This window comes from Crocodylus siamensis, chromosome 7 (genome assembly GCF_052110815.1).
Source record: "Crocodylus siamensis isolate JL-2025a chromosome 7, ASM5211081v1, whole genome shotgun sequence".
NCBI lineage: Eukaryota > Metazoa > Chordata > Crocodylia > Crocodylidae > Crocodylus > Crocodylus siamensis.
In genome coordinates, this window is record NC_143401.1 from 62,093,370 (window position 1) to 62,113,380 (window position 20,011).

The window sequence follows — 20,011 nt, forward strand, 5'->3', positions numbered from 1 at the left end:
AGATGGCTTGGTGAACAAAGGTATGGAAGGAGCCAGAACTCTATCCCTCCTCTGGAGTGGGAGGGTATGGGGAGGGTGGCATATAACTTGGCATGGTGTGGCTTCCCTCCAGGGACTGAACTTTCTTTCCCACATTCAGAAGAAGCCAGCTGGAACAATGTGTGGGTGGAGAGAAAATGTGAATGGGCAGGGGAGAGAGGTAAAGAGAAAGGAATTAAAATAAATAAATAAATAAAGGACCAAAATCTTGCATGTGTTTCACTGAATTGTAGTGGTGCACCGATAAAGATTTTTTTGGCTGATATTGATGGCTGATTATTGACCAGCCATATTGGCTGATACCAATCCAATTGCTGTTATGCAGTCTGGCAGCTTAGAGAGCAGTATCTAACTGGTAAGTCTGTTGGGGGCAAAGGGCATGGGGGAAGGAAGGGACATGGTGGGGGTCAGATGGAGGCACCTGTGGTGAGGGAGGAAGTGGGACTGGGGCTGGGGCGGGGGCAGGGGCAGGCGCTACCCAGCCAAGGCAGGGCAGGGTGTGGGACAGAGCCAGAGGCTCATCCAGGATCTGCAGGGAGGCAGATCCCACCACTGTGCATACCTCTGGGGAGGGATGGGGTGCATGTGCCCCCCTCCAGATCTGTATGTGGGGCAAGGGTGGGCATCATTCAAAATGCTGGGGGCCAGGGTTGTGTTGTCCTCTTTCCAGCAGCTGCACTTGGGCCAGACAGGGTGGGTGGTGGCAGCACTGAGGGGGGAGGCCATGAGGGGCCTACAGTCACCCCAAAATTCGCTGTAGCCCCCCCCAGTACCACCGCTGCCCACCCTACCCAACCCAGTCCAAGTGCCGCCCCCCCAGAAGAGGGAAGTGCAGAATCAGCCCCAAGCACATAGCAGGCAGCCTGTCCTTGCCCCATGTACAGATCTGGGGGGCATGTGCCCCCCATCCCTCCCCCAGGTATGTGTGCAGTGGGAGCTGCCTCTCCTGCCCCACTCCCCCCACATCTCCCAGATGAGCCGCTAGCTCCATCCTGGACCCTGCCTTGCCCCTGCCCTGCCCTAGCTGGGCATTGCCTTCCCCTGCCCCTGTGCCTCAGCCCCACTCCCTCCCTCACCGTGGGGGCCTCAATCTGCCCTGTCCATGTCCCTTCTCTCCCCCATTCCCCTTCCCCTACACAGACTTACAGACCAGATGCTGCTCTCCATGCTGCCAGGCTGCATTCCTGGCTGTGTGCATGCTGCAACTGCGTGCATGCATGGCACTTACTGGCAACGTTATTGGCTACATCAGCTCCAAAAAGCTGATTGCCGATAATGTCAATTTGCTTTTACTGGTGCCAATATGGTATAGACGGATGCATCAGTGCACCTCTACTGAACTGGGACTGTTTCAGAGGGGACGTAGGTTAGCACTTGCACCACAGCACAGCTGAAACATAGAGAGCTCACTGACTGCCACACTAAAGCTGGGCTAAGACCCAGGGATATCACTGCATGCAAGCCACACCGAGGCAGAGATGAGACCCAATGGGCTTGATGCATACATATTCTACTCCCTGGGGGCAAGAGGGAGCCAGCACCACCCCACTGGGCAACAGAGTTCAGAATGGTTGAAAGTTTGCCCAGAAAGCAAACAGTGGGAAGGGCTGAAAATGTTGCATCCTGGGATGCTGGAAATAAGAAAATAGAGCTTTTTCTCTTCCCAAGGCAGATTAATGATATCCCAGAATGACCTGGGTAAAACAGATCAAAGATAACCATTGTTTGAATTGGCATAACTTTAGAATGTTTGAAGGGTATTTAGCACAGGTTTAATACCCTTAAACAGGTGACTACTCCTGTTTTAAGTGTCTTTATGATGATTTAAAGATAACCTGTAAGATCAAGTATTTGTGGGGTCCAACCCCTTGTCTATAGGTTTGGCCTTAAAAAAAATCCAAATGTTACTTACAATGGGGGAACAAACCTTCTATTGAAGCAGCATTCCATATTAGCATGACTCTAACAGCACAAGGTCAGGTTTCCAAAACAATAAATGATAAAGATAATTTATTGAGATAACAAAGGTGTGGTATCTCCATAAAACAAATCAGCATTTTTTAAGAACAAAAAGCAAATTATTCATAGGAGATACTAGGAGCCTGTAACATTACAGTAGCAGATTTGTGTGTGATCCCAGATTTTACAACAGCTATATCAAACTTCAATTTCTGCCTCTTTACAACTAAAAAGATACCTAGATTGATTTTTCCTCATTCTCTTCCTAAAAACAATTCGCTCAAGGATTGGAATTCTAATGGCAAGTTTCAGCCAAAAGCACTATTTTTATGGCTGACTTATAAAATCCCCAGAATAGGAGTTCTGTAATGGAAAAGGCAATGGAGCCTTAACTGTAGGGTAGTGAACATGACAGTAATATTTTCTTTCTGCTCCGAAGAAAGATAATGTAAGTGCTCACCAGTTTGGCATAACCTCTGTGATCTAGAATGAGGTTTTCTGGCTTGAGGTCCCTATAAATAATTCCTTTGGAATGCAGATAGGCAAAAGCTTCTACCACACATGCTGTATAAAATCTGGTTGTAGAATCTTCAAACGAACCTCTATACAGAAAAAAATGGAAACGGTTAAGCACAGTATTCAAATAATTTGCAATTAATATTGTATATCTGTTTGAACTACTATTGCATGTCACAATGATTACAGCAATAAAATTAAACATCAGGAAATTAACTTATACTGCTAGATTTTAAGGGCTCAGTCTTGGAACTTTTTAAACATTGGCAATTTTCCAAGGAAGTGCTTAAATTTAAGTACATAAACAGTCCCATTCATTTCACTTTGCAAGATCAAGTTCCCAACAATGCAATCATAATTCAAAATGATTTTTCTATGAAACCACATTTTTCAACAGGTTATATCTGTCTCGCTACCTAAAGGGCTTGTGGTGCCAAGAGAGTACATTTAATGTATTTAATGATATGATTGTAGGAACCCACTAACTGCCAAAAAGAAACCATACTGTGAAACAACTGTACAATCATATTTTCTGTTTCTCTTATTACTTTGTAGAAGGCAAGTTTACAATTTCAAAGAGAGGAATAAGGATAGTTTCTTTTTGTATGGTGTCCTTATGTTTTATTCAACTGGGAAAAGAAAGAACATCAGTATCTCACACTGATTATGAGATCTAGCAATCCAGCAAGTTGTGAGTTAGATATTTAATCATTATCTGCCAAACTTTTATAGCAACAGTTTGAACCACACACTTTCTTCTTCCTACTAAAAGATTTCTCTGCCTGTAGTCAGTCGCTAATTTCATCTTACTAATACAATATCTATCCAGCTAATTGGAAGCTCTTTCTGAATTAGAAACTCAACATTAGCCAACTTGTTTTCACATGTAAAAAAAAAGTAATTTACACTCATGTAACTAGCACTTAATAGGCTGAATTTCATAGTTTCATAGTTTCTAGGGTAGGAAGGGACCCTGAACAGGTCATCAAGTCGGACTCCCTGCCCTGGGCAGGAATGAGTGCTGGGATCATAATACTCTAGCCAGATATCTATCCAACCTCCTCTTGAAGACCCCCAAGATAGGGGAGGGCACCACCTCCCTTGGGAGCTCATTCCAGAACCTGGCAGGACTAACCGTAAAGTAATGCCTACTGATATCAAGCCTGAACCTACTCTCAATCAATTTGCAGAAAGCTTTGTTTAAATCCTAGTTTTGGGTCAAATCTAGTAATGGAAACTATTATAGGAATCAAAAATGTTAAGTTCAAATTTAACATAAAATAAATTTTAATTGTCATGTTATGACCAATCTGTATACTATTTAAAAAAGTGAAACACTTGCGCCTCATTTGGAGTGAGTTACAGAGCTATGTAAAATGAGCTCAGCAAAATTGCTTCAGCTGTGCTAGCTGAAACAAAAAAAAAGGCACTTCTAAGCTAGGTGGCAGTAGATACCATAATTTAAGGCGAACAGAATTAAATTCAACAAATCTTCAAAAAAGAACTGATTTCAATGTTGATGTTATAGTGCTTTTTAAATAATGATGACATGCCCGTCTTAGTAAAAAGAATAATGGAAAAAAATACTTATGGAAAAGTAAAATATCAAATTTATGTTTTATTTTCTGCTCCATCTCCTTAGATGTTATCTCTCAGGACATATTAATTTGACAAATTAAACTACACATGTTTATATTGCTACTATACTGTGTATAGTTAATTTATCACACAGTTTTCTGCCTCTTATCTGTGGTGTCTATATCTTTCTTCTTGTCTCTCAGACGTACAAACTGCATATCTAAAAAAACCACTATTAAACTAACGAAGTCAAGCATTCAAAAGTAAGGAAATATCATAATGTAAGTTGCCTGTGCAACCTCCGCATAGCTCTCGTGTATATATGAATTCTTATTTAATTACATGATCACATATTGTTTCTCCACAGGATTCCTTCCTCATTCTGCACACAGAATGGACAGACTTTATGAACCAGATTTTGTTTCCTGGCTCTGTTTTCTTTAAATAATCTGAAGTGGTTTGGGTGAAGTAGGCTTCTCTTAAAGAGAGCATGACAAAGTGGCAGAAGACAACTGTCAGCTAGTAAAGTGGTTTCTGCTCTTGTTAGTGAAATATAGATCAGCTGTTGAGCTACTCAGTTATATTGGGGTCATTATGTTTCTGCAGGACTTGGCAGAGAAAGAAGTGTGATTTAGTTCTACCCTTCTTCACCTTTTTTGGGTCCTGTGCCAAACAAAACTTGGATGCTTATCTTGCTGGGATCCTATGACCCCAGCTGACTTCCTGCCCTTTGGGCAGGGGGCTGGACTCGATGATCTCCCAAGGTCCCTTCCAGCCCTAATGTCTATGAAATCTATGAAAACCTGGTGAGGGCCGAAGACCTGGTCTCTGGCATATATTAGCATGGTTTACTGAGAATGAAACTCTAGAATATCACAATTCACAAGTTGGCATGTATCCTAAAATCTCTTACCTGTCCCTGAGAATTGTCCAAAGCTCTCCACCTAGACAGGCTTCCATCAACATGTATAAATATTTGCTGTCCTTGAATGTCCTATATAGCCTATTGTTTGTAAACAAGAAAAATACAATAAAAAGTGAAGGGATTTTTTCTGGCAAAAGTTACTTAGGAGATACTTCACACTTCTTATCAGCTAAACATCTCATCTTCTCTTTTTAGTCTGTTGTACCATGCTAAAAATATTTCTTTAGAATGCATTCAGTATTTGAATATTGAGGTGTACCACATACAACTGAGGACAAGGACATTGCTCTTCCGTACAGTAAATATATGGTCTGACATTTTTAACTTTCCAAACATCACTGCTTTCCAAGATCACTTGACAAGAAGACATACAATAGCTACACCAGTTGTGGTAATGAGTAGGTCATTTTATCTTTCAAAGTATGGAGTCAATCTCTGGATCTGAAGCGGTCTCATTTTATCATTTCAAAAGAATATCACTCAATTTGTGGCTCATGGAAGAACTTAGCATAACTAATTTGCTAATATTTCACAGATCTTAAAAAGAAACCATTAATATTTGGATATCAAAAGATGCTTTCTTCTCACCCGAGGAGACTGCGTATGTGAAAACTATGCCTAATGAGACAGATCGAGCAGGTAGCATATATTTCAAGGCCCCATGTACTCTGTGTCAGCATTTACCTTAAGTGGCCAGCCTCTAGTTTCTATAGGCACTCTTGTGCAGCAAACTGAAAATTCTTACTAGCATCATGGAGAATTTTATTTAATTACATAAGAACATTATATAACAAATCTTTCATTTGGGTTATTTAAATTGATACTAAACAAAATTATTTTTTCTCTTTACAAACGCACAGGAAAAACTCTCAGTACTGTTGCTTCGCCTCTGAGACCTATTGTTTCAGGCTCCTGCAGAAAAAGGCACATATTGCTATGTCTCCTTACATTCTGTTTGTACATCTGTGTTAAGTGAAAAGAGAAGGTACTAGAGATTTCATTTCTTTGAAGTAATTAATACACTAAGGCCCCCTCTACAAATTACAGATATTCTGCAATTAACTGATTAATTGTGTGATTAACTGAAACCAGCTACGTGTGCAAAGTACCTATTCATGCCATCAAACAGTCCAACCAGCTATAAAGCTATACCTTGAAAATGTACACTAACTTTATAGCTGGTTAGTATCCGCATTTGATCTGCATGTGTAGGAGGGTCTGCCCCCACTACTCAAGGCAGCCAGCACTGCCCACAGCTGCATACTCTCCTTCCCAGCTGTGAAACTTTCCATACTGGGGGCATCCCAATAAGATAGAATCATAGAAAGAAGGACCAGAAGGAACCTTAAGATCATCAAATCCAGTCCCCTACCATGGTCAGGAGGTAACTGGGCTCAAATGAGCTCAACGAGGTATTTGTCCAGCCTCCTCTTAACAAATACCTTATTGGGATGCCACCAGTATGGGAAGTCTCACAGCTGGGATGGAGAGTTTGCAGCTGAGGTCTGCAGCTGCATATGCCATCCTTATTAAAATTACCATAAGTATAACCATGCAAAATGGAAAATGAAATTTCTACATATTTGTACATGTTAATTTAAATATTCCTGAAGTAAGGTATTACCCAGTGTAAGGAGGAGGAGTAATACTGATAAGATATTGCCAGTAAGTTTTCCATGTATCAAATAATTCTGTATGCATAGATTCATAGCTCTTAGGGTTGGAAGGGACCTCAATAGATCATTAAGTCCGACCCCCTGCATAGGCAGGAAACAGTGCTGGGTTCAGACGACCCCAGCCAGATGCCCATCCAACCTCCTCTTGAAGACCCCCAGGGCACCACCTCCCTTGGGAGCCCATCCCGGATTTTGGCCACTCTAACTGTGAAGAAGTTCCTTCTATTGTCCAGTCTAAATCTGCTCTCTGCTAGCTTAAGGCCATTATTACTTGTGACCCCCTGAGGTGCCATAGTGAGTAGAGCCTCACCATTCCCTTCTGCAACCCCATTATGAATGTATAGGCAGCCACAAGGTCATCTCTCAACTTTCTCTTGCGGAGGATGAAGAGGTCAAGGTGCCCTAGTCTCTTCTTGTAGGGCTTGGCCTGCAAGCCCTTAACTATACGAATGGCCCTTCTCTGGACCCTCTCCAGGTTATCCACATCCCTCTTGAAGTGCGGTGCCCAAAACTGCATGCAGTACTCCAACTGCAGTCTGACCAGTGCCCAATAGAGGGGAAGTATCACCTCCTTGGTTCTGTTTGTTATGCATCTGCTGATGCATGATAAAGTGCAGTTAGGTTTTCTGATGACTTCGTCACACTGACGACTCATGTTCATCTTGGAGTCCACTAGGACTCCGAGATCCCTTTCTGCTGCTGTGCTACCGAGCAGGTCATTTTCTAGGCAGTAGGTGTGCTAGGCATTTTTCCTCCCTAGGTGCAGCACTTTGCATTTTTCCTTGTTAAATCGCATTCTATTGTTTTCTGCCCATTTATCCAGCCTGTCCAGGTCTGTCTGTAGTTGCTCCCTGCCCTCCAGTGTGTCCACTTCTCCCCACAGTTTTGAATCATCTGCAAACTTGGACAGAGTACACTTTACTCCCTTGTCCAAGTCACCGATGAAGAAATTGAAGAGTATCGGTCCAAGGACCGAGCCCTGCAGGACCCCACTGCCCAGCCCTTCCAGGTCGATACCGACCAGTCCACTACCACTCTCTGGGTATGACCCTCTAGCCAATTTGTGACCCACCAGACTGTGTAATCATTTAAGTCACAGCCTCTTAACTTGTTCATCAGTATGGGGTGGGGTACCATATCGAAGGCCTTCCTGAAGTCTAAGTAAATGATGTCAACCCCTACTCCTGTGTCCAGGTGTTTTGTAACCTGGTCATAAAAAGAGACTAGATTAGTCAGGCATGATCTACCTTCTATGAACCCATGCTGGTTTCTCCTCAGCATAATTTTTCTTGCTGGGATCTCACATATATGAGCCTTAATAATCTTTTCAAAGACTTTGCCAAGGATGGAGTTGAGACTGACTGGCTTATAGTTGCCTGGATCCTCCTTCCTCCTCTTCTTAAAAATAGGGACCACACTGGCCCTTTTCCAGTCCTCCAGGACCTGGCCTGTGCGCCATGAGTGCTCAAATATTCTTGCAAGTGGTTGTGCAAAGACACACGGGAAAAAAATATAGCTGGCCTTTCACTGCTTCCTTGAAGCTCAGCACTACATTTGAATGTAAAATATATAGTAACATGGAATTATAGTATTTCATGATTTAATCAGTCAGGTTTTAAAAGGTTTCATTTTTAGAGTCTGTCCTTTATCCCTTTTTCTACCTATAAGAAGCCCTTGGCTGAATATAAAATTATTTGGTCCTTTACTAAATCACTATGTAACATTTATTTTATAAATACATTAGCCTCTTTTTGAATACGTATTTTGCTTTAGAGACAGTTAGCTTCTTTCCCCGCTTAGTTTAATTCTCCTGGTTTTAATGCATTTTAATCAGTAATTAAACGGAACTACTGTTCAAAGATTTTGCAAAAATAGGGCTATGGTACTGCTTTGATTTCTTTAATAGTGTTTTCCTTTTCACAAAGCCCTCCCCCTGAATTAGTTCTGCTTTAGAATCTCTGTTATGATTGAACACTTATTACAATATTTTGGTGGCAGAGCTGTACTGCTACCCAGTGTGTCCACAGGTGGCAGATAGCGGAATGACCTTCAGGGAAGGTTAGCTGAGAAATAAGCAGGAGTAACTGATGAATAAACAGTCACAGACCATGCAGTGGCTGGACCGCCAGGATGTGGTGGGGAGAGCAGATGTCAATGCATTCGCTCCTGAAAAGCCATCTATATTTTTTGATGGTGCTGTGACATGGAGAGTACAGGTCGCCATTATAATAAGCCTCTCCAGCCCCCAGCCCTGGGTCTACAAGGCCTCAATGGCAGAGCAGATAGAAGAAGATGTTATAATCTCAGTGGCTGCAAAGGCAGATGAAGGCTGCAGCAGAATGAAATATCCACTTGTCTTGGATCAAGGTTTTGTTCTGTCAAGAACCATGTGGAAGCTGATGTGCAGCAGTTTCTCCATGATAAAATAAATCATGCATAGGCATCTGTCATAAAAATGGCTTTTCCAGTCCTTTGGTGACCAGCTAGCCAAAACAGGAGCAGGACTGTGATTGTCTGGACGCTCCCAGTCATGAACTGGCATGAAGGTGGAAGTTACAAGAAGGTTATCTAGCACCTGGATGAGACAGGAGTGCAATTCAGCAACTGCAATTATGACTGAGCAACCCTCCTCAGGATCCATTCTGTTCACCCCACATGGGGAGAGGCCTAGAAAAGGTGCCCTAGTCTGCCTACCTTTTTCATGACTGAATAACTGTATCCAGTGGGATCATCTTTACTGTGGTCAAAATCTACAAAAGATACACAATGAATTTTGGAACCTGGAACATCAGGACCTTCATGGATAATTCTAATAGTGAATACCCAGAGCGCCACACCACAATCATGGTGAAAGAACTCAAGCAACACAATATTGATGTCACTGTATTGACTGAGACCTGGCAAGCAGGAAATGGGCAGCTCAAAGAGCAAGGAGGTGGCTATACCCTCATCTGGAAGTGCAAACAGGAAGGAGAACACTGACTTCATGGAGTTAGCTTTGCCATTAAGAATGAACTCATAAACCAAATAAAAAAGTTCCCTATCAGAATTAATGAATGCCTCATGATTCCCCATCTCAAATTGACAGGGAGCCAAGATGCCACTGTTATCAGTGCATATGCTCCAATTCTTAATGCTGCCAATGAAACCAAGGGTGAATTCTATGCCAACCATGACCAAGTCCATTCTGATATTCTGCTCAGCGATTTCAATGACAGAGCCAGAAGGGACTCAAACATCTAGAATAGAATCATTGGCAAGGAAAGAATGGGAAAGGTCAACTCTAATGCATCCTCCTCTTGACCAGCTATATGGAACATGGACTTACCATCACCAACACCCTGTTCTGCCGAAAAACAGGCACAAGACATCGTGGCAATACTCATGATCTAATCACTGGCACTTGACTAACTATAACATTGTTTATGCACCAGATCACAAACACGTCTGCATCACCTGAGCTGTGCTAGGAGCTGATGGTTGCTGGACCAATCATTAACTCATCCACTCAGTTATATCACTCAAACTGGCTCCTAAACAACAGCTGAAGCAGAAAAAATGTTGATGAAAGATCAACACTGGAGGACTCAAGGACCCAATACAGCTAGACTTCTTTCACTACTGCCTCAATAAAAAAACTGGTTAATTCTAATCAATAATAGTGGGAGGAGAATGTTAGCAGCACTTACAGTGCCTTCAAGCCCACCATCATCAGCATCTGTGAAGAGACACTTGTATTTCCTATCAGGAAACATCAAGACTGGTTTGATGAGAATGACTGGGATATCGGAGTACTGATCAACTGCAAGCACAAGGCCTTTTGTACTTGGCAGAATGACTTCGACTCTAAGCAAAAGAAACTGAATTACTAACAAGACAAAGCAGAGGTCCATAAGAGGACCTGTAATGTGAAGAACAGATGGTGGGAAGACAAGACAAAGGAGATTCAACGTCTCACTGACATCCATGATATGTGCTGTTTCTTCATTTCCACCAAAGCCATGTATGGTCTGAACACTCAGGGACCACCCCCTTGAGATGGAGGAGACCTGATCAAAAGAAAAGGAGTCCATGCCCACTGAAGTATTTTGAAGACCTTTTCAATTGTTGTTGATGAGAGTGCTCTCAACTCTAGTCAGAGATGATGCTTAAATCCCTCCAACCCTTAACAAGGTAAGAAAAGCCATCAAGCAGATGAAAAACAAGGAATCTGGAGCTGATGGAATCCCTGCTGAAATCTTCAAACATGGGGAGAGAAGCTCAGATCACAGCTTCATGCCCTCATCCTAAGGATCTTGAATGATGACAAAATCCCAGATGACTTTAGGGACACCATGATTGTGACAGTCTACAAGAAAGGAGACAAGTTCGACTGGAAATTACAGAGAGCTCACCTTGCAGTCCACCACAGGAAAGATCATTGCAAGAACCTCCTGAACTGTCTCCTTCCACTTGCTGAAGAGCTCGTCTTAGAATCTCAGTGTGGGCTTAGGACATCAAGAGGCACAACTGACATGATCTTCACTGCTCACCAGCTGCAGGAAAAAATTTGGGAATAACAAACTTCTCTGCATGGCTTTCTTTGATTTCGTGAAAGCCTTCAACTCGGTCAGCTGAGAAGCACTGTGGATGATGCTTCTGAAATCTGTATGCCCACTAGAATTTGCCACCAGTTTCTCCCTGTTCCATAATGGTATGTGAGTGCTGATTCTTAGTAATGAATCTACTGCAGATCCATTTGAGGTTAAAATTGGAGTTAAGCAAAGCTGCATCATTACTCCAATGCTCTTCTTGAGATTCCTTACTGTGATGCTATATCCTACCACCAACAAGCTTCCAGTTGGAGTGCTGCTAAACTACTAAATGGATGGTAAGCTGTTTAATTGCAGCCAACTTTAATTGGGAATGATGGTGCTCTTGTGTGTGCTCACTTGGAACCAGACCTTCAGACCGTTGCCTTAAAATGTAGATTTCAGATGCCTGAAGAAATAGGTGTTTGAAGATCATGACATCATGTCTGAAACTAAGCTCATGGTTTATCAAGCAGTTGTGATCCCCACCTTACTGTACAGAGCTGAGACTTGGATAACATAGAGAAGATGCCATAAATACTGCCTTTGGGAGTTCCTTTGAATCCAGTGGGAAGATAGATGCACCATCATTAGTGTCCTCTTACATGCAAACATCCCAAGCAACTAGGTGATGATTATCCAATGTCAACTGTGCTGGGCCAGCCATGTCATCTGAGTGTATGACTCCAGGCTTCCAAAGCACGTTTTAGCTTCCCAGCTCAATCAAGGCTTACACTCAATAGAAGGGCAGCAAAAGTGCTTCAAGGATGTCCTTGAGGCCAACTTGAAAAAATGTAACATCAACATCAACTTATGACTATCGCCCAGGACCACCCCAAATGGAGGAAAAGTTTGAGTAGTCCCAGATGCTGGCACAGCTCTCCCCGTAGGTGGAGGAAGAAAATATTATTTGAGGGAGTGGAGTGCGTGCATCCATATGAGAACTACAACTCCCATTTTGCTCTGTGTGGTGCAACACATGCACAGTTAGCCTCTTCTTTCTCAGCCATGTGGAGTTGAGTGCACATGGGGCACTAGCCTGGCTGTATGCCGAGTGGTGCTGCTGCTGCCACTGGCAGTTAGTATGGGAAAGCTAAGCTCCCCAAGCCCCAGCCTTTTGCCACCTATGGCTCTCCCAGTCGTGTGGAGATCAGGTCCCTACCCAATCTCCATGTGGCTGGAAAGCAGCAATCCTGGTTATCAGGAAAGCTCTTCTAGCATGGGAAGACTGACTCCCAATCCCATCTCTACATGGCTGGGATGCAGCATTCCCAGCTGCTGGGATAGATCACCTGGCCAGGTGGAGATTGGGTCCTAACCCAATCTCCAGGTGGCTGGGATGCAGCTGCTTGGCTGCCAGAACAGCTCTCCCCAACCTTGTGGAGACTAGGACCAGCCTAGAGCTCATCCTGGCTGCTACACTGAAACAGAGCAGGGCAGGAGCAGCCCTAGAGTGAACTGCTCCCATCAGGATCAAACTTGCTCCTGATGGGCACACATTCACATGAGAACAAGGATGTAGTTTAATGATTCTTAATTTTCTGTGAAGAAAATTCAGGCACATTAATTGCACTTATCAATGCACCCACAGAGACATATCTTTTGTTTCTCATAAAACCATTAAAATGCTGCTTTTTAAAATCCTGGAAGATGAACTAGATTCTCTTTTGGCTTGCTGAAATTATTTTAATATTCCTGGTATCAGGGATAGATACTAGATAGAATACAACGAGACTTCCAGATCAGTGAGTTTGCAAGGGTTGGAAGTTAAGAATTTTGAGCAGACAGTGATAAATCATCGAGAGATCACAAACATGGAAACTTGTGGTGCTATGCTTGCTGAGTTACTTAACAGAGGTGATTTTTGTGGGAATTCACAGACCTAATAATTGGATCAATGTCAAATTATATCAGTGTATCCTTTAATTATATAACTTTTCTATGCATAGGCTTCTGTAATGTTACAAGTGTAGCAAAATCATTGCAACTTTAACCCTAATACATTCAGCCTATATTCAAAAGATGTTTTACCTATACTACTTCAGGGATAATTCATTGTGTAACAGCATAATTTTGTAAGAAATAGGGTCAAGGCTGATGCAATCATTCCTAAAACTGAAGTGAACTAAAGTAAAGTAAAGACCAAGAGGTCGTCCTTTAAATGAAGTAAAGCAACAGTACCTCACAATGAAGTCTGAATGAGCACTCTGCATTATCTGCTTTTCTGACCGTATGTGCTCCTGCTGTCGGGTGTCCACTATGTGACGCTTCTTCAGTATCTTCATTGCAAATGTTTTGGATTCATCACTTTTCAACTGGACCTTGAAAGAGAATAGCAAATACATTACAATTGGTAAATAACTCTCTGGCTGCATCTACACAAGATGTGAGCTGTGCAGTGGCCCATGACTGCTGCGCAGTAGCGTTGCATGGCAGGAAGTATGACGCGATGCTACAGCATAGTAGTAATGAGCTACTGTGCAGTCAGCATCATGAAAAAGCTGTTTGGCAACACTACCATACAGTAACTCTGGTTATTGCATAGTCAGCAGCTCGTGTAGATGCAGCCTCTAAGTAGTTACCTGAAATTTTGAAAGGCATAGTTTAATATAAATCAGAATACCCTATCCCATACCGACCCTCCAAAAAAAAAGATAGAAAAATCTGAAACTAACACTGTTTATATTATAGGAGGCATAAATATAATTAAACACATTTAAGCAAGAAGGAATCAGCTTTAAGACATTAAAGACGATGGGTCTGATCTTCTACATCCATAGAAGAACTAATAGAATGTCTTTTCTTCAGCTCCTCCACAATCCCTAGTCTCACCAAGTGAAGCCCTTACTCCACCCCCAGTATGCTCTGTTTTCTTAACTCCTCAGTCATCAAGCTGTGCTCTTTGCTTCTGCTGGCCAGTGAAAGATCTGGCAAGTAGGGTTTTGAGGATCAGACTCAGAGGTGAAGCCAGGTAAAGAACAGAAAGTGTTATAGCAACAAGTACACATCTGAGCATGAATTCCTACTCTATTTAGCTCACAAGGGTCAAGGAGCCACTTTTTACCCCCAGTACTTGCTGTAGACTAGATAATGAGCTACTCCCTGAGGAGTATTTTCCATGAAATTAGCCAGTTTTTATGCTAACTCAAAATGTTCACACTTGACTTAGCTCATCAGATCTTTTCACTGAAAACCAGGTTTCTAAACATATGGTATATTGGTACCTCATGTACAGTCAGTATATTTACTACCATAATACGCCATTGAATTAAAAAAACATTTATAAAAATTCTTAGTGTAGTGAAGGGGAAAAATACTGGCATTATATATTGTTCTCAATTACATACATACCACATAAAGAACAGCTTTTTGACCGATATGGAGCTTTAATAAAAACCTTTTCTATCACCATTGCATATCTATAGACCTGACAGGGGAATAAGCCTTGAGAGTTTTCAAAGCATGAGTGAAACTGGCTTTTAACAGCGCTGCTCTGTAATGTCTTTACTTTTAACCTTGAGCTTCAAATAACCTATTTTTAGTAAAGAAATTGTTGTCTCCAAAGTCCAGGCATTTTTTCATAGCATATTATCACTCAAGATTTCCCCAAATCTTCTCTACATACAATAGATCACATTTTTAATTGAGGTACAGCAGGTGATTTGGCATCGTATCAATCTGCAGACAATTAAATTGAACAGTATTTAATTCAAGTGAGAATTTGGTGCAAAGTGTGTGCCTGCTTTTTTGAAGAAAAAGCTCTATTAAGGCATTTAAAGGGTTTTCAAGAACAAACAGAGGGCTCTGTCCTGCTTCTACCCTTGTCCACAAATTAATAAGATTTCTTGGAGCTGGCTAGGTAATATCAGAAATAAATAAAGAGAAAAGCCCCCTTGCTGGACAAATATAATGTGATTTTATAGTACTTGCCATGCAAGTGGATGTGTACTTCTAAAAATTGGGATGCTGCGACAGAGTTGCACTCACTTATGCTTCCGAGAAGTAAAAATCGTACTCCAACCAGTCTCCCCTGGTTATCCTATTAATTATCTTCAGATAAAAGAAGAAACTAATAATTTCTTCATCTGGATCAACTTTTATTTCCTAAATTCCTCCCTTGCTCCAGCAAGCTTCTCTGGTAACACACAGTATATCATGTCATATTGTAGAGTACACACCACTAATTAAATATTTGTGTATGGGGGCAGGACGGAGAGGATATGGGATAACATGAGAAGTAACATCACATAAGGAGAAACATAGCCTGTCTATTTCATAGATTTCATAGACATTAGGGCTGGAAGGGACCTCGGGAGATCATCGAGTCCAGCCCCCTGCCCAAAGGGCAGGAAGTCAGCTGGGGTCATAGGATCCCAGCAAGATAAGCATCCAATTTACTCTTGAAGGTGTTCAATGTAGGTGCTTGAACCACCTGCACTGGCAGACTGTTCCAGACCTTGGGGGCTCGGACAGTAAAGAAATTCTTCCTTATGTCCAGCCTGAAACGGTCTTGCAGGAATTTGTGACCGTTCGACCTCGTCATCCCTTGGGGCGCTTTGGTGAACAGACGTTCACCCAGATCCTGGTCGTCACCCCTGATAAACTTACAGGTGGCCATCAGATCAGCCCTGAGCCTGCGCTTTTCCAGGCTAAAGAGTCCCATGGCTCTCAGCCTGTCATCGTAAGATCTGTTTTCCTGACCTCTGATCATGCGCGTGGCTCTCCTCTGGACTCTATCAATGTGTCCAGGACTTTAAAGAAAGTTACAAAGCTGTAACCTGTCATTGAAGGATGGAACACGTGTAAAATGCAGTCACATTTTAAAAAAAATCAAAACCACCACATTTCCTGGACAAGTATCCCACCACCAAAAAAATAAATAATAAATAGACCCTGAGGCTTATGCTTGTCCTAGGAAGCTGACCTTCAAATTTCTTCTAGCTTCTACATAAAAATATTTCAGTCTGAATTTTTTCCATTATTTTCTCAATTGTTTTGTAGCCATGAAGACGTGAAATGGTTTAGTTCACACCAAACCTATAACTACAGAATGGTGAAATCTCTGGATTGATTTGCTCAGAATTGGAGCTTTTAGTAGAAATTCACAGATTCACAGAAGATTAGGACTGGAAGAAACCTCATGGGGTTGAACTATTATATCAGGGTAAGACATACAGCTATAGTAAATCTATGTTAAGGAGCAGATCCTCAACTGATAATAGAGGTATATCAAGCAGCTATATAAAGCCTATGACTTAGAAATATTCTGAAAAAAATTAAATATGCTTCCTTACAAAGGAAAATTTCATCATTAATTTTTTAATTTATTAATTATATGTCAGAAGTTGAATCTATAATGATACAAAACACAGACACTATAATTCTTGACATTTGCCACAGATACATATCAAATTTGCTTGCTACCTCTTGGAGAGAAGCTACAGAATGTCTTGATGCGTAATCTATAGATTGATAAATCCTAATAGGATCAGCAAATCTGAAGATGACTGGAACCTCCTTAGGTTACTCACACACTTTTTATAACACTTATGAGGATTTAACTTTCATGCACATTTCTGCCTCTACATGTTGTTTCAGAGTCTGATTTGCTGGCTTTGTAAAACCTGCTCTTGGCATAGCACTGGAATGCTGAAGTTCTGTAAGTATTCCCATTGCTATTAATACAAGCTGCTCCACTTTGCAATAAATGTATATGTATCCTTAGATGTTTATAAATTTCTTTAAATTTTGAACAGCACCTTAAAAAAATCTCTTCGCGTTTCTGTATAGTTTCTGTTCTTGCATTTGTGGTTTCTCATTTTTCCCGCAGGTGCAAGAATTTTCATGCTCACATGAAACGCTTATTTTTCCAGAGGAGCAGCTCTTGCTCACACTGAGACTTTCAATTATTCTCTTCACATGAAGCCTATGTTTCTCATCTCTCATCTTCAGGGAGATGGGGTACAGAGACCTAAACAATCAACGTAAAATAAAGAAAAACATTTCTCCTCACTCATCCATCAGGGTTTCCCAGTTAATCTTCTGCATTAGCACTGCACTACTGTATTGCTGTTTTATGAATGGACAGTTTAAAGATAGAAAGAAAAGAAATTCTGTATTTACTGCATGTGGTGAATAAAGGGAGATAGGATATTCTTTCTAAGTATCATATACACTTCACTTTGATATTATTGGCATAGAGTAACATCAAATGAGCATGTTAGAGTGTAACACAGAGGATATGAAACAATGGCAACTTCATCAGGGAAAGCCTGAACATAGCTCCAATCAGGCTGACATGGTTTCTCTTCCCATGATTCCTCCCTAGGATCGAAGAGCATACTGAAACATTAATGATGCTAGATTTAAGGAGAGGTTTGTCAGCAGTTCTCAGCAGTTAGCTAGAGGGGATATGCCAAACAGGGGGAGAAGCTGCAGCAAACAGGCTCTTTTCCCTACCCAGAGATAGAGGTAACTGGGCCTTCGCACAACTTTCAAGGAAAGATGAAGGTTTAGGTACAGAAAACATAATACAGGTTTTATCCTTTTCTTCTCCTATCTACATTTGAGTAGATACAATACATATGGTTTGTTTTGAAAAAGATGTGTCTGAGTTAGATTAATCAGCTGTTTTCATAGGTTTCCAGAGGAAAAAAAAAGGTTCCACATGCTAAACACAGGCAGATCTCTTCAATTAATACAGAGAGTAAACAGGGAGGGTAGAGCAAAGAAATCCAGTTTAAAAATGGTAGAACTGCTTGATTCCAACCAAAGAACAGCAACAGGAGCAAACTCTGTCACCAAAGAGATACACTTGAGAGGGACTGAAATGGATCTAAGTCATAGCTCACAACTCTGTGATTTAAAGCTATGCATAAGCATTATGGGGGTAGTGGGGGCAGGGGCTGCAGTAGAAGAATGGCAGGGGGATACAGAGATGGTGGGGTAGCAGGCAGCAGCAGGATTGAAGCCAAAGCCGCCATGCAGCAGCTTCATATTTGATTCCAAGACAAGTAGCTCTCCCCACCACCACATGTTAAATGGGGAAAAAAAAGCTTTGACTTGCAATCATATAAATATAGTAAATGCCCTCAGGAGGCACACTGACTTAGATGAAGAAAGGGTTAACCAGATTTAGGAAAGGGTGCACTTAGGCCAGATTCACAGCATCATGTAGGGATCTGAGTGATGACTGTGAAACTCAAGCTGAGCTGGGCCTACTCACAAAAATTAAAATACAAAATACTAATGACAACCGCACAGTGCAAGACAATGTAAGTTTACAGCTGGACCTTTTGAAAAGAAATAATGAGGCATCACTTCCAGCTTATCTTACTATATTTATGATGATTTAAAGCAGGCTTTCATATGTCTGGTACATAACAGTGTGCAATGCCTATCCTGATTAATTAGTATACTAAATATTTCTTCACAATTAACTTGCGTTTATCTGTAGGAAGAGACATTCTCCATATGGGCTTTGAGAGGTGTCTCCTGATTTACTCTTGTTTTGCCTCAGTGGTTCCCTTTATCTTCCAAGGACAACTCAAAAACCTTGTGGTTTTCCTGGTTGTTAATCAATTTCTTGATATGTTCCAACTTAGTAGAACTGGATAACCTCTTGTTACAGAGGAAGGTAATTCAATACAATTGGGACTGTCTCATAACCAGTAATGAACAGTTTGATTAACAGGATTTTCCTGTTAATTACTGCTTGGGATGCTCTGAATATACACAACTACAAGAATGTTTTGAAGATGCTGAGCAAAAGTGTAAAAAAGAGGAACAAAACAGCTAACAACACGCAATTCAAGAATGAGAAATCATTCTGACAAGAACTGCTACTGCACCCAGCTGATCTTCTAGGTAATCAATCCATGGCTTAGAGAAGCTGAAAAGCCAGAGATTACTCTTTTGCCTGTAATTGGTGAGAAACTATCACTTTACAGCTAAATACTGGACTTTACTTTGCTTTAGGCTCATTTAAGAGTGAATACTTGTAGTAAATAAAGCCTTTCTGTCATTCATCAAACTAGATGTTGTGTCAGTTCTTTATACCAGTGGTCACCAATCAGTGATTCTCGATCTACCAGTAAATCTCAGAGTCTGTTGTGGTAGATCTCAGAGCCTCTTGGAGTCGATTCAAGGCTGGGGTCGGGGGCTGAGTGCCTGTGTGTATGTGCATGCGTGCCCCAACTCAGCAGGTCTGTCCGTGGGGGAAGGATGGGGCAGGGGCTAGATCGAGGCCCCCACGGTGAGGGACAGTGCCACAGAGACAGGAGCAGGGGTAAGTTGAGTGGGGCCCCAGCTAGGTGGGACTTACCTCCTGGGGAGGTGCAGCCCAAAATATTTTCTCCATCTGCCTTGATCTGCCCCTCCCTTCCCATTCCACAGACTTACCTGCTAGGTGGGCAGGGGGTGCGGCACATGGTAGATCTTCAGTTGCTTTTAAATGCCAAAGGTGATCTCCTACTTAAAAAGGTTGGAGACCACTGCTTTATACACTAGTCCTGAATTCCATTTCCTGACTTAACACCGGGTTTCCTTGTGTAGGCTGACAGTGTTCCAAGCTACAAGGGACTGCTAGGAGTGGGAACAGGGGGTGCCACATTCATGTGCATGTCCGCAAACATACATGTGGCAAGGAAAGAGCCAGACAGGGTAGAGAGCAGCTCCCTCCAGGTAAGTGTATGGGGGGTGAAGGTGCATGGGACGGAAGTGGATGCAGTGGACGGAGGTGGATGCAG

At 41.9% G+C, this 20,011-nt stretch overlaps 1 protein-coding gene across 6 annotated transcripts in view; it reads right to left on the bottom strand.

Annotated features, from left to right (window-relative positions):
* Positions 1-20,011, bottom strand: part of PRKG1 (protein kinase cGMP-dependent 1) — a 1,074,795-nt gene that overhangs the window by 18,576 nt on the left and 1,036,208 nt on the right. For all 6 annotated transcript variants that reach the window (XM_090058529.1, XM_090058528.1, XM_090058532.1 and 3 more), the window contains 3 exons: positions 13,446-13,585; positions 5,006-5,095; positions 2,459-2,600 (listed from right to left, as the gene is read on the bottom strand). In XM_090058529.1, coding sequence (XP_089914655.1) covers positions 2,459-2,600; positions 5,006-5,095; positions 13,446-13,585 — 372 coding nt within the window. The remainder of the gene's footprint in view (positions 1-2,458; positions 2,601-5,005; positions 5,096-13,445; positions 13,586-20,011) is intronic.